General features: G+C 46.6%; 1 protein-coding gene across 3 annotated transcripts in view; it reads right to left on the minus strand.

Annotated features, from left to right (window-relative positions):
- The window catches only part of LOC136621644 (flavin-containing monooxygenase 3-like), a 121,255-nt gene that overhangs the window by 50,665 nt on the left and 56,923 nt on the right, over nucleotides 1-13,667 (minus strand). Inside the window, exons 1-2 of one of the 3 annotated variants that reach the window (XM_066597283.1) lie at nucleotides 5,033-5,078; nucleotides 3,234-3,373 (exon numbers count right to left, since the gene is read on the minus strand). In XM_066597283.1, the coding sequence (XP_066453380.1) occupies nucleotides 3,234-3,373; nucleotides 5,033-5,048 (156 nt within the window). In that variant the 5' untranslated portion in view covers nucleotides 5,049-5,078. Of the gene's footprint in view, nucleotides 1-3,233; nucleotides 3,375-5,032; nucleotides 5,079-13,667 lie in introns of those variants that run through there. The other 2 variants (XM_066597284.1, XM_066597285.1) reach the window with 2 other exon arrangements.

Below are 13,667 nucleotides of genomic sequence, written 5' to 3' on the forward strand. Positions count from 1 at the left end.
AGAACCCCTTTCTATGTTGGTGATGAAACCTACTTTCCTCTAATCGTAGCGGATGTCCTCTTGTTACCGTCGTGGTCCTGGGTGTAAACAGATCGCGGGAGAGATCCATGTGTTGTCCCCTCATGTACTTATACATGGTTATTTGGTCGCCTCTTAACCTTCTTTTTTCTAGAGTAAATAGTCCCAATTTGGATAGCCTCTGTGGGTATTCCAGTCCCGTCATTCCATGTATTAGTTTAGTTGCCCTTCTTTGAACCCCTTCAAGCACTGTGACATCTTTCCTGAGCACCGGTGTCCAGAATTGTACGCAGTATTCCATGTGAGGCCTGACAAGTGCCTTATATAATGGAAGGATAATGTTCTCGTCCTTCGCCCCTATACCTCTTTTAATGCACCCCAAGACTTTATTTGCCTTTGCAGCAGCTGACTGGCATTGGTTACTCCAGTTTAGTCTATTATCCACTAATACCCCTAGATCCTTTTCCATATCACTTTTCCCCAGCGGTACCACATTAAGTGAATATTTGTGACATCCGTTCCTCCTGCCCATGTGCATAGTCTTACATTTTTCAACATTGAACTTCATTTGCCATTTTTCTGCCCAAGCCCCCATCTTATCCAGGTCCGTTTGTAGCCGCACATTGTCCTCCGTTGCATTAATTATATTGTATAATTTTGTGTCATCTGCAAATATTGATATTTTGCTGTGCAGCCCCTCTATCAGGTCATTAATAAATATGTTGAACAGAGTGGGGCCTAATACTGAACCCTGTGGCACCCCGCTAGCGACTGTGGTCCAATCAGAGTACGAACCATTTATTACCACCCTCTGCTTTCTATCGTTGAGCCAATTTTTTACCCACTTACACACGTTTTCGCCCAGTCCGAGCTGCCTCATTTTGTATATTAGCCTATTATGTGGCACGGTGTCAAAGGCTTTAGAGAAGTCCAGATATACAAGATCAATAGATTCTCCCTGGTCCAGCTTAGAGCTTACTTCATTGTAGAAACTGATCAGATTTGTCTGACATGAGCGACCCTTCATGAATCCATGCTGGTGAGGAGTTATTCCCTTAATCTCCTTGAGGTACTCATCGATGGCGTCTCTCAGAATCCCCTCGAAAATTTTTCCCATTACTGAAGTGAGACTTACTGGCCTGTAGTTACCAGGCTCACTTTTGCTCCCTTTTTTGTAAATTGGAACCACGTTGGCAATGCGCCAGTCCAATGGTACTACTCCGGTCTTGATAGTGTCTAGAAATATTAGGTATAGCGGCCTAGCTATCTCGTCACTTAGTTCCTTTAGTATCCTTGGGTGTAATCCATCTGGGCCCGGTGATTTATCAATTTTAGTTTTCTTTAGACGCTTCCGCACCTCCTCCTGCGTTAGGTATGAGATATTTTGTAAGGGGTTCGTTTTATTCCCCTGCATCTCGTGTGGCATTTCCTTTTCTTTGGTGAACACACTTGAGAAGAAGCTGTTTAGTAGATTTGCTTTCCCTTCGTCATCATCAATGATTTCTCCTGCATTGTTTTTTAAAGGGCCAGCGCTCTCCCTGCAAATCCTTTTGCTGTTTATGTAGTTGAAAAATAGCTTCGGGTTGTTTCTGCTCTCTTTTGCGATCCGTCTTTCTGCTTCCTCCTTGGCAGTTTTGATCGTATCTTTGCATATTTTGTTTTTTTCCCTGTATGATTTTAGCGCTTCTTCGCTGCCTTCTTGCTTTAGTAGTTTGAACGCTTTCTTCTTTTCGTTTATTGCCCCTCGTACAGTCTTGTCGAGCCACATTGGTTTCCTTTTAGTTGAGTTTCTTTTATTTTTAAAGGGAATGAACTGCTCACATGAGGTGATTAGGATCCTTTTGAACTTTTCCCATTTGTCCTCCGTACTGATATTTTTGAGGATGTTGTCCCAATTAATGTTACCGATAGCAGTTCTAAGCTCATCAAATTTTGCTTTACTAAAATTTAGTTTCTTTGTCTCTCCCTGATAAGGCTTCCTATTGATTGACAGTTGGAAGTTGATTATATTGTGGTCGCTGTTCCCCAAGTGCCCCTCAACCTGTACCCCCTTTATTCGGTCCGGTTTGTTAGTTAGCACTAGGTCCAGAATGGCCCTCCCTCTTGTTGGTTCCTGCACAAGTTGGTTCAGGTAATTGTCTTTAATTACTCTCAAGAACTTATCACCCCTGTGAGATTTGCAGGTTTCGTTCTCCCATGTTATATCTGGGTAATTAAAGTCCCCCATGATAATTACTTCGTTTCGTTTTGACACCTCTTCTATCTGCCTTAGTAGTAGGTCTTCAGTTTCTTCTGTTGCTTTTGGTGGTCGATAGAAGACCCCTATCAGGATTTTGTTATTTTTTCCTCCCTGTATTTCTACCCACAGAGATTCCACCTGTTCGTCTCCTACCCCTATATCCTCCCGTAGCCTCGGCTTCAAGTTCGATTTAACGTACAGACATACCCCTCCCCCTTTCTGGTTCCTTCGGTCTCTTCTGAAGAGATTGTACCCCTGCAAATTCACCGCCCAATCGCACTTATCATCAAGCCATGTTTCAGTAATTCCGACTATGTCATAACTTTCATCAGTCATTCTTGCTTCAAGCTCGCCCACTTTACCGATCAGACTTCGTGCATTCGTGGTCATACAATTTATATCATTTTTTTTGTTTTTTAAATTTGTTTTGTTGCTATTCGTACTTATGGCTGATCTATCAGTTCTAACTGTACTAACCCCACCCCCTCTGTACTAACCCCACCCCCTATGGGTAGCAGTAATATAATTGAGTTGCTGTGTAATGGTTATGGTAGTGGTCATGCTATTATTTGAGCCTTATATAGTGGTATCATTAGTTTATATTGCTTTTTGCATAGTGTGTTTTGTTCAGTAATGGTATGAAGGTAATATTTTATCACTGGTGGTAATATTTTGTCCTGTATAGTGTTATTATTTGATAACTACGTATGTATATAGATCATCGGGGTGGGCATATGCCTTGGAGATTTTTCATGACCCTAGCAACACCGCTGGATTTGATTGAGATCGGAGCAGAAGATCTCTTTATGCTGTCTTTATACTGAATGTGACTATATTATTGTAGTATTTGGGGCTCCATTTTTTATTTTGCTCAGGGTCACACTTTGCCTAAAAATGGCCCTGCTAACAGAGAAAAGTAATAATTGTGGGACAACTCATTTTTTTTTACAATTCTAGGTAGAGGTGGTGCACTCACAGTGAATCTCCAGAGGCCTCCAATATCATTACTTCTTTCAAAGCATGTAGGTTCAAGCCCTTCCTCTAGACATGCCTTAATAGCTCCCAAACCGCTGATTCCAGATCCAATAACAGCAACTGTTTTAACCATTGTTCTATCTACAAGACGAAGAAAAAAACATTGTAAATCCACATGTTAATTTGCGACTTTAGAAAATATACAGGTTTGGCTGTATTTTTCTGTTTTCTCATTTCTTTTGACATTTAATATGAACCTCTTAGGTGCAGAAACCAGTAGAAAGTATAAGTACGGGCTTATTCAGCTGGGCGTATATCGGTTGGGTTTTCACGCTCGGCCAATATACGCTGCCCGTCAGCAAAGGGAGGAGGCGGGACGGGAGCTAGTGTCCTGCCCCCTCCCATTGCAAACAGTGGCGAGCGACAGAAATGGGGCGGGAGCTCAATGCACTAGCTCCTGGCCCGTCCTGCCTACTCCCCTTGCAGAGAAAGGCAGCGTATATCAACCGGGCGTGAAAACCCGACCAATATATGCCCATCTGAATAAGCCCTATTGCTGAAAGGGATATTTTGGAGGCTATACATTTTTTTCAAACTTTCATCCATCCACTGGACATGTGAAAACTGATAGATCGGTGGAGATGCAACTGCTGGAACCCCCACTGATCCTGAAATAGGGGGGTCCTGCAGTCAGGAGGAGATTCAATGGAGCTGTGGATTCCAGAATAAAAATGGCATTTTATTGAAATTTGATGGATAAAAAAAAAAAACTACCAAAATTATGCTTACATGTTTCAAACAGACTTCTTAATCATAGCATATTTTTACAAAATCAGCATCCTTAAAATGCACAAAAGAACCAATGAGGGAACAAAGTGTCACGGCCAATAACAGAATAACATTAATTATGCTCCATGTGTGAACAGCAAAGCATCTAAAATCCAATAACAGAATGAGCTCTCCTTCTGACACCAGCTCACCACCAGAGCTGCTGTTTCCATTTGCTATTTTCTCTTTCCAACCTCAGTTTACTATCAGGACTGATGTTTGTATCTGCTTATTTGGCATTCAGGGCCTAATAATCTTGGCTATTGCATCTCAGGTATATTCACCAGCCTCTAGCTGCCTTCTCCAGTATATACAGGGCAATTGTGCCTCAGGTGAATATTGGCAACTTTAGGCCGCCTGCAGATGGCCGGGTCGGATCCCGCTGTGAGAATTCTTGCAGCGAGACCCGACCCGAACCCCTGCAGGGACCAGTGCGGCGCTCAGCTCTCCCGCGGCTCCGGCTCTGCGATGTGCCAGCCGCCCGCAAGCCGGCGCATGCGAAGAGCGGAGCCGGCGGCCAGGAAGTGACATTTCTGTGCGGGCCTCTGCGAGACCCACACAGAAATAGAGCATGCCCTGATTTGTTTTCCGCGTGCATTTTTACGTGGACAAATCGCCGACGTCTGCATGGGGCCTTAGGGCTCCCACATACTTGTGTTTGCGTTTATTGTTAACGCAATTGTCAATGGGACTTTCTAATGTTAAAAACGCAATGCAATCGCGTTTTTAGTGCGTTGCGTTTTTAACATTGGAAAGTTCCACTGACAATCGCGTTAACAAAAAACGCAAACGCAAGTGTGTGGGAGCCCTTAGGGTGTTAAATGAGATGATTGGATCTCAGCCCTGTGTCTTTTTAAAGAGCTGTTAGGAAGGGCAGGGGATCTGGTGGAGCGGCCGGCAAGAAGCAGGTTCAGGGCAGTGGAGCAGCGGGAGGCCCTGCAGGTGCACAGGAGGGATGGTGCAGTTCATTACCTGTGGCAGCTGCCATTCTGCGGAGAGAGAGAGCTGTCCCAGGACTGAGGTGAGGAAGCTTGTGTCACTGCTGGAGGTGCCTGTGAGGGTTTTTAACAGCCTGCATAGCCGGAGGGAAGATAACCTGCAGAGGAGGAGGAGGGCTGCTGGCAACCACAGCAATAGTCTGCAGAGCAGAAGATATTAGGCTAACAGATCACTCCAGGCAGAGTGAAGAGAGAAACTCCCCCGTCACCACTAAGCCTGGACAATAAAAGTAAAGTTACAGGTAGCTTGGTGTGGGGTGGATTGGAGGCCCCACTGGTAAACCCCTTCTTGCCTGGGTCTGAAAGATACCTCTGGTGCCCTGAGAGAGCAGAGCCACCAGCTTATAAGGGGAGAGGCTCTGCACACTCACAGCCTGCGGGTCGGGGCTTCTAAACTGTGAACATTATGCACAATTCTGCAGCAGCACATGCACCAGTAGAAGTCTGCACCCTACATCTAATAAAGCAGGACATTTGCTGAGTAAAATGACTTGAAAATATTGTCCAGTGCAACTTCAGACCTTCCCTGCCCTTTTCAACATTTTCGGCTCTGCTACATGCAATTGCTACATTAACTACACTTATCCAGAGCACCACCTAGTGGCCGAAAGTGAAAATTACAGCAATTCTATCTCTATGCGTCCAGGCTGAGGTGAGAGACTCATTTCCAACATAGCAAAGTGCCGGATTTTCTACATTTCACCAACATTCTGCCTCCATACATTATTACAGGCCAATCTGGTAGGCCATAATTTAAAGGGGCCCTCCACCCAGCAAGCCGACCTGAACCACCGAAGGTAATGAACACATACATGGCAACGGAGATGCTACTTACTGTCATGGAATATAAAGTGTTAAGTTTCAGAATGCAATAAGTGTATGTTTCTTACCTTGTATTGGACTATTGACCCTTAAATAGAAGACTAAAATCTATGCTTTGTAGTGTCGGGAACTAGGATTTTAAAATAAGAAGTCAGACAAATTAAATAAGGCTAAGCTATGTTAACAGAGAAGACACACAGTTATTGCAGAACTATTGTCTAATGCAACAGCAATATACTGACTTAGGTAATTCTGTGTGTGAGACGGGCCTTAAGAGCTTTGAGACTATTTGGTAGATGTCAATAAGTCTTGTGATCAATAAGTATTTTCACCTTTGTAACAGTAAGCTACGTAACGCTAATCTTTGTACCAAGCAACATTTGGATACGCCCATTCTTTCTGTATAAGAGTTGGTAATGTTCATAATAAAGTAGAATTCATTGGAGAAGTGTCTTGACATAACATGGAGTGATTTCATGCTATTGATAGATAATGCTAGCAAAATCTCCTCCTCACGGGCTTCCATATCTACCAATTTGGCACCTGGCAACGAGGTCATCAGATCGGTACCGGTGTGGTCCCATAATATTACCCTCCCGGAAGTGGTCGGTGTACACCAGTGTTTTAATCTACCTGACAACCAGGTGACGCCCCCACTTCCTGACTGTCGATGTGCAGCAGCAGCAGACAGGATGGCGAGCAATTGGGAAGAGGGCACAGCAGTGGTGGCGAAACGATTCCCATTGGGGGACGGTGCGGAGACCAGCAGGCTAGAAAGTACAGCAGCAGTGGCGAGCTCATTGGCAACAGGGGACGTGTGGGAGGACAGGACGGAGAACATTGGGGTGAAGGCACAGCAGCGATGTCAAAATGATTGACAGTGGGGGACGGTCTGGAGAGCAGCAGGGGAGAAGATACAGCAGCGGCGCCGAGCTCATTGACAACGGGAAATGGGACAGAGAGCAGACAAGCAGCAGGGAAGAAGCCACAGCAGTGGTGGTGCTACGGATCTTGTCAGTGGCCCATGGACAGTGGTGGAGCAACAGGAAAGATGGCAGAGCTGCAGCCAGAGTTACAGGTGCGACACTAACACACCACCTGGGTCGGCATGAGTAGCAGTGGCGCCAGGGAAGGGGGGAAGCAGGCTTCACACATGGCCGGCTAAGTTCCGACCACCATGGCTTAGGAGCGTGGAAGCAGTTTGCTAGTGGATGGAGGGTTAGGGTTAGGTAATAATTAGAGATGAGCGAGCATGCTTATCTGAGCTTGATGCTTTTTCAAGCAGTAGCATACTCGAAGGTACTCGTTACTCGAGCCGAGCACCACGCGGTGCTCGAGAAATGTTCATCTTCTCCTCCCCACATGTTTAGCGCTATTTTTTAGCCAATAAAAATGCAGGGAAGGCTTTGGCACCTCCTGCTGTGACGTGCCAACCCTGAGCACGTCAAAATAAACAAAGAAGATCCGCAGCAGACCAGAGGATGAAGTAAAACAAAGTTCTTTTATTCCAAATCCATAAGCGGTACAGGCAGCGACGTTTCGACCGTCTCCGGTCTTTATCAAGCAAGTCTTAATAAAGACCGGAGACGGTCGAAACGTCGCTGCCTGTACCGTTTATGGATTTGGAATAAAAGAACTTTGTTTTACTTCATCCTCTGGTCTGCTGTGGATCTTCTTTGTTTATTTGGACTGCAATATATAAAGGTTGGTTCACCCTTATTGATCGGCTGTGCAGAAGTTCTTCCCCATGATTGGGTACTGAAAGTGGTGCTGCAGGACCTCTTCATCTATATTGTAACCCTGAGCACGTCTATAGCAGTGACTGACTGGCCTAAAGAGGTGACCTCTGAGTATAAACACTCTGATCACCTGAGGCTTGCCTCACACGCATGCTGCATTAGCTGAGGGACAGACCTGCTGCTATTCATGGAAAGCGATAGTGTGGGGTAATGGTTGCGGTTAGGCAGGGATCCTTGTTCCAAGAACCCAATAGTCCCTTCTAGAACTACAACTCTCATTGTGTGCATCAGAAGTTTGGCTGGCTGGCAGCAGTAGGGCGCACAAAGTGTTCTCAAGCATCCCGACTGTATACTGCATACTGTTACCGGTTTTATGCAGTATACTGCTAGTGGTGTACAGAGACTAGATAGGAAGTAACAAAATTATCATTTTTCATTTTCTTATTTATTGGGGGGCTTTAAGTGTACGCTATATACCCGTGTGTGGGTGCTGTCAATCTACGCTATCTAACAGCAGTATACACTATTTAAATTTGTTTTTTGGGGGTTCAAAGCGTACACTATATACCCGTGTGTGGGTGCTATCAATCTACGCTAACAGTATACACTGTTTAAATTTTTTTTTTTGCTTGCTGAAAGCATATGCTATATACCCATGTGGGTGCTGTCAATCTATGCTATCTAACAGTATACACTGTTTAAATTTGTTTTTTGGGGGTTCAAAGCGTACGCTATTTACCCCTGTGTGTGTGGGTGCTGTCAATCTACGCTATCTAACAACAGTATACACTCTTCTTTGTGTATATTTTGGAGTTCAAAGCGTATGCTATATACCCGTGTGTGGGGCCTGTCAATCCACGCTATCTAACAACAGTATACACTGCTTATTGTGTCTATTTTGGCCTATAAGCGTACGCAAAATAACTCGGTTTGTGTAGCATTTTGACCAAGTGCATTATCCAACATGATGAAGACTAGGGGTAAGGGTCAAGGTCAAGGACGTGGAGGTGGGCGTCTGACTGAGGGTGTGGGCAGAGGCCGAGGCCCTTGGCAGGGTGAAACAGTGCTTGCTGCTGAGGGATTAGTAGAGCGCCACTTATCTCCACTCGCCAGCTTCATCTCACATTTTGCAGGTCCGCGTGGTAGACCATTATTAAAAGCACAACAGTGCGATCAGGTGCTGACGTGGATAGTGGATAACGCGTCCAGTAATTTATCCAACACCAAGTCTTCCACGCAGTCCACTCACTCTAGCCAATGGACTGCACCTCTGAATCCTCAGGCTGCTCCTCCTTCCTCCCAGCCTGGTCACTCCAGGAAAAGGAGAGATTCAAAACAGGCATACTTCCAGGAACTGTTCTCAGGTCCCTTCCCTGAGTCGGAAAAAAACTGTTGATCAGCCACCTGAGGAGTTTGTCGTGACAGATTCCCAAAATCTGCACCTTTCACAGTCTCAGGGTGATGAGGGTGGGGACTTACAAGTAGTCTCTCAAGAGGTATTTGTGGATAATGATGAGACAAGGTTGTCTATCAGTGAGGTTGTTGTTAGGGCAGTAAGTCTAAGGGAGGAGCAGACTCAGGATTCAGAGAAAGAGCTGGTGGATGATAAGGTAACTGACCCAACCTGGGTTGGTAAGCCTACTGAAGACCGTGCTTCAGAGGGGTAGGCAAGTGCAGCACCGGAACAGGTTGGAAGAGGCAGTGGGATGGCCAGAGGGAGAAGCAGGGTCAGAGCAAGTAATCCCCCAACTGGTCCCCACAGCAGCTCCTCTCAGCAAGCTCCCGTGCAGAGGGCTAGGTGTTCGAAGGTCTGGAGGTTTTTCAATGAGAGTGCAGATGACCGACGAACAGTGGTGTGCAACCTGTGCCGCACCAAGATCAGCAGGGTAGCCACCACTACCAGCCTGATCACCACCATCGTCCGAAGACATATAAGTAAGCACCTTAGGTGGAACGAAGGCTGTTCGCCGCCTGTGGGTCACACCGCCGCCTCTTCCCCCCGTGTCACATTCTGGCACTGAGATGCGTTCCCCCTCCCAGGATGCAGGCACGGGCGTCTCCTGCCTTGCACCCACCCCTTCACCTCCACTGCCTCTACCAATGTGTCCCAGCGCAGCATTCAACTGTCCATAACCCAAGATTAGGGGGCGAGCGGAAATATGCAGCCACCCACCCGCATGCACAATCGCTAAACATGCATATCTCCAAACTACTCAGCCTGGAGATGCTGCCATATAGGCTGGTAGAAACGGAGGCTTTCCACAACCTCATGGCGGCGACTGTCCCTCGCTACTCGGTCCCTAGTCGCCACTATTTTTCGCGCTGTGCCGTCCCAGCCCTACACCAGCATGTATTATGGAATATAAACCATGCCCTCACCAATGCGTTACTGAGAAGGTCCACTTAACCACCGACATGTGGACAAGTGCTGGCGGGCAGGGACACTACATCTCCCTGACGGCACATTGGGTTAACTTGGTGGAGGCAGGGATTGAGTCTGACCCTGGGTCCGCTCACATGCTACCCACACCGAGGATTGCGGGTCCTACCTTGGTCTTGGTTCTTCCGGCTTATTATGCCACCTCCTCCAAACCCCTACCCTCCCCCTCCTCCACCTCTCAATTATCATCAGTGAGCACGTTGCCTTCAGCAGCTTGAGGCGCTGCAGCACTGCTGTGGGGAAGCATCAGCAGGCCGTGCTGAAACTCCTGAGCTTAGGTGACAAGAGGCAAACCGCCCAAGAACTGTTACAGGGTTTGACGGAGCAGACAGATCTGTGGCTTTCGCCGCTGAACCTCCAACCAGGCATGGTCATGTGTGACAATGTCCGTAACCTGGTGGTGGCTCTGCAGCTCGGCAGACTAACACACATGCCATGCCTGGCCCACGTGTTCAATCTGGTGGTTCAGCGTTTTCTTATAAACTACCCCCATTTGTTTGACCTGCTCAGCAAGGTGCGTTGCGTGTGCACACATTTCAGAAAGTCCACCACAGATGCTGCCACCCTCAGGACACTGCAACATCGCTTCCAGCTGCCAGTACACCGACTGTTGTGCGACGTGCACATGTGCTGGAATTCTATGTTACACATGTTGGCCAGGCTTTACGAGCAGCATAGAGCCATTGTAGAATACCAGCTGCAACATGGCTGTCAGAGTGGTAGTCAGCCTCTGCAGTTCTTCACAGAGGAGTGGGCATGGATGTCTGACATCTGCCATGTATTACGAAGCTTTGAAGTGTACACACAAAGGGTGAGCGGTGATGCGGCCATTATCAGAGTAATCATCCCACTGCTTTGCCTGCTGAGAAGGTCATTGCTAAGCATTAAGGCCGCACAATTTATCCGGCCTTCGCCTATACTCTTAGCAAACAAATTTTTCCGGGTTTCGCTTATACTCTTAGTAAACAAATTTTTCAGGGGTTCACCTATACTTGGTACACAAATGTTTCAGGGGGTCACCTATGCTCTTGGTACACAAATGTTTCAGGGGTTTGCCTATACTCTTGGTACACAAATGTTTCAGGGGGTCGCCTATACTCTTGGTACACAAATGTTTCAGGGGTTCACCTATGCTCTTGGTACACAAATGTTTCAGGGGGTCACCTATGCTCTTGGTACACAAATGTTTCAGGGGGTCGCCTATACTCTTGGTACACAAATGTTTCAGGGGGTCACCTATGCTCTTAGTACACAAATGTTTCAGGGGGTCACTTATGCTCTTGGTACACAAATGTTTCAGGGGTTCGCCTATGCTCTTGGTACACAAATGTTTCATGGGTTAGCTTATACTCGTGGTACACAAATATTTCAGGTGGTCGCTTATACTCGTGGTACACAAATGTTTCAGGGGGTCGCCTAAGGTCTTGGTCAACAAATCTATCAGGGATTCGGCTATACTCTTGGTATACAAATGTTTCAGGGGTTCACATATACCCTTGGTACACAAATGTTTCAGGGGTTCGCCTATACCCTTGGTATACAAATTTCTCAGGGGCTCACATATACCCTTGGTACACAAATTTTTCAGGGGTTCGCCTATACTCTTGGTAAAGCAATTGCTTCAGCGATTCGCCTATACTCTTGGTACACAAAGGTTTCCCAGCACGATGTTCAGCTGTCTGACACATAGACAAAATGAATTGTCCTGCTTTGGCCACTCAAATTACTTCATGGTTTATGCTGTCCTTGTAGCGATCAAAGGAAGCGTTACTGATTTCATGAGGCATTGACAGTTTTACTGTAGACCTGTGGTGGCATCTTTTGTGACACCTCCTGCTTAAAAGAAATATTTTGTTCTAGAATGCGTTGCTGAATTGTGCAGATCATTTGAAATACTAGCATCAGAGTCCACTTTGTGGCTCCTGACAATTTTGTGACGGAGGTGGCATGGGCATTGGAATTCTGATCAGCACTGTATAGCAAGACAGAACTCATTACACTGCGTATTTTGGGATTTCAGCGGACGTAAAATACCCTGAGTGGTAAACAGCCGGTTTGGTTTGGGTCTGATAAACGCACGCATCCATGGGAGTCAGCACTGGTCGCCATGTACTATCTCTCATTTTACCACAGTTATTCGAGATGCTGGATTGGAGCGTTCACAGGAAGCGTAACTGACTTTTACAGGTTCACTGTATACCTGTGGTGGCTACTTTTGCGACACCTCCTGCTTCAAACCAATCTTTGGTTTTAGAATGTTTGTGGCTCCAGACAATATTGTCACGGGGGTGGCATGGGATTGGAATTCTGATCATACGTTAATTTATCATCAATTCTTATCAGCATTGTGGGCTATAGCCCACAATTTCAAAGGGGGTCGCTGCCAAGCCCTGCCAACGCTCTGCAGTGTTTGTCTCCTGTTCCTCCTCATCCAATACGCACTTATTAATAGACATGTGGGTGGTGTGGCAATCAAGCGACCGTGTGGCATGAGGACAGCTGAACGCTGCGCTGGGAAAAATTTGAGTACGCTGTGGACGCAGGCTCGTGCGGGGGATTGGACTGCAATGCCAGCATGTAACACAGAAGAAGAGGCAGTGGCAGTGATTGGCCTTGGTTACACCTAGTGTGGTGCTTAGCTAAGATGTGCCAGAGTGTGTGCCTTGCTGATTATGGTCTGTCCCAAGTAAATTGTTAGGGAGGTGACCGCCAGGCTCTTGCCCACAATTTGGCTTAATAGTGCAACCTGGGAGCCTCAGATGCAGCCATGCATGCTGCCCCTGCTGTTTCCAATCCGTTTCTGTGGTGTTTCCATCACTTTCTGATGTTTTCAGGTGATTCACACAACCTTCCCTATGCGGAGCATGGGTCACCTTGAAAATTGCTTGAGTCTTCCATTGACTCCACTGGGGTTCATTACTCGAAAGGAGCTCTCGAGCATTACAAAAAGTTCAACTCGAGCAACGAGCACCCAAGCATTTTGGTGCTCGCTCATCTCTAGTTCATAGCCCTCAAGGTTTTTGTCACCACCACTCACCCAAGGAGTCTAGAGGAATCCTTCTTTGTCAAACTTGGTACGGGGCCCAACTGGTCAGTGCCGGACCTCAGGCTCCTAGTTCCTGATGCGGCGTCTTTGCACCACCTCTCAATCTGGCTCTCAGCTAACTTTCCCCTGAGTGTGGCAGGAATGGACACTTTCATGTTGCTTCCTGCCACACCCACAGGTGTTACCTTTTGTTTCTGCATCCTAAATGTTTGTCTACCACCCTCCGCAGGCCATTCTGTGTACTGCACTTCTACATATCCCCCTTTCCTGATGAAGCTCATAGGCATTGTCAAAGCTTTTTCCTCTCTGGGAGTCAAAATTCCAGGCTCGGGGGTCTCTGTTTTCCATTCGCACTTTCCTAGCTGCCACCTCATCTTTCTCATGCTCAATTTATTCATGCTCTATAACACTAAGGACCTTTTCACTTTTTTTGCACCTTCCCAGCAACCTTCAAAACCTTGTATTCAGTCTGTTCCATAACTGTCCCTTTCTCTTTAACTGGCATCTCTACAGGTCCTTGTGTAGAGTCTGCCTCTACTGACTCGGTTTTGCCACTCTCTGC

The sequence above is a fragment of the Eleutherodactylus coqui genome, chromosome 3, assembly GCF_035609145.1.
Source record: "Eleutherodactylus coqui strain aEleCoq1 chromosome 3, aEleCoq1.hap1, whole genome shotgun sequence".
Taxonomy (NCBI): domain Eukaryota; kingdom Metazoa; phylum Chordata; class Amphibia; order Anura; family Eleutherodactylidae; genus Eleutherodactylus; species Eleutherodactylus coqui.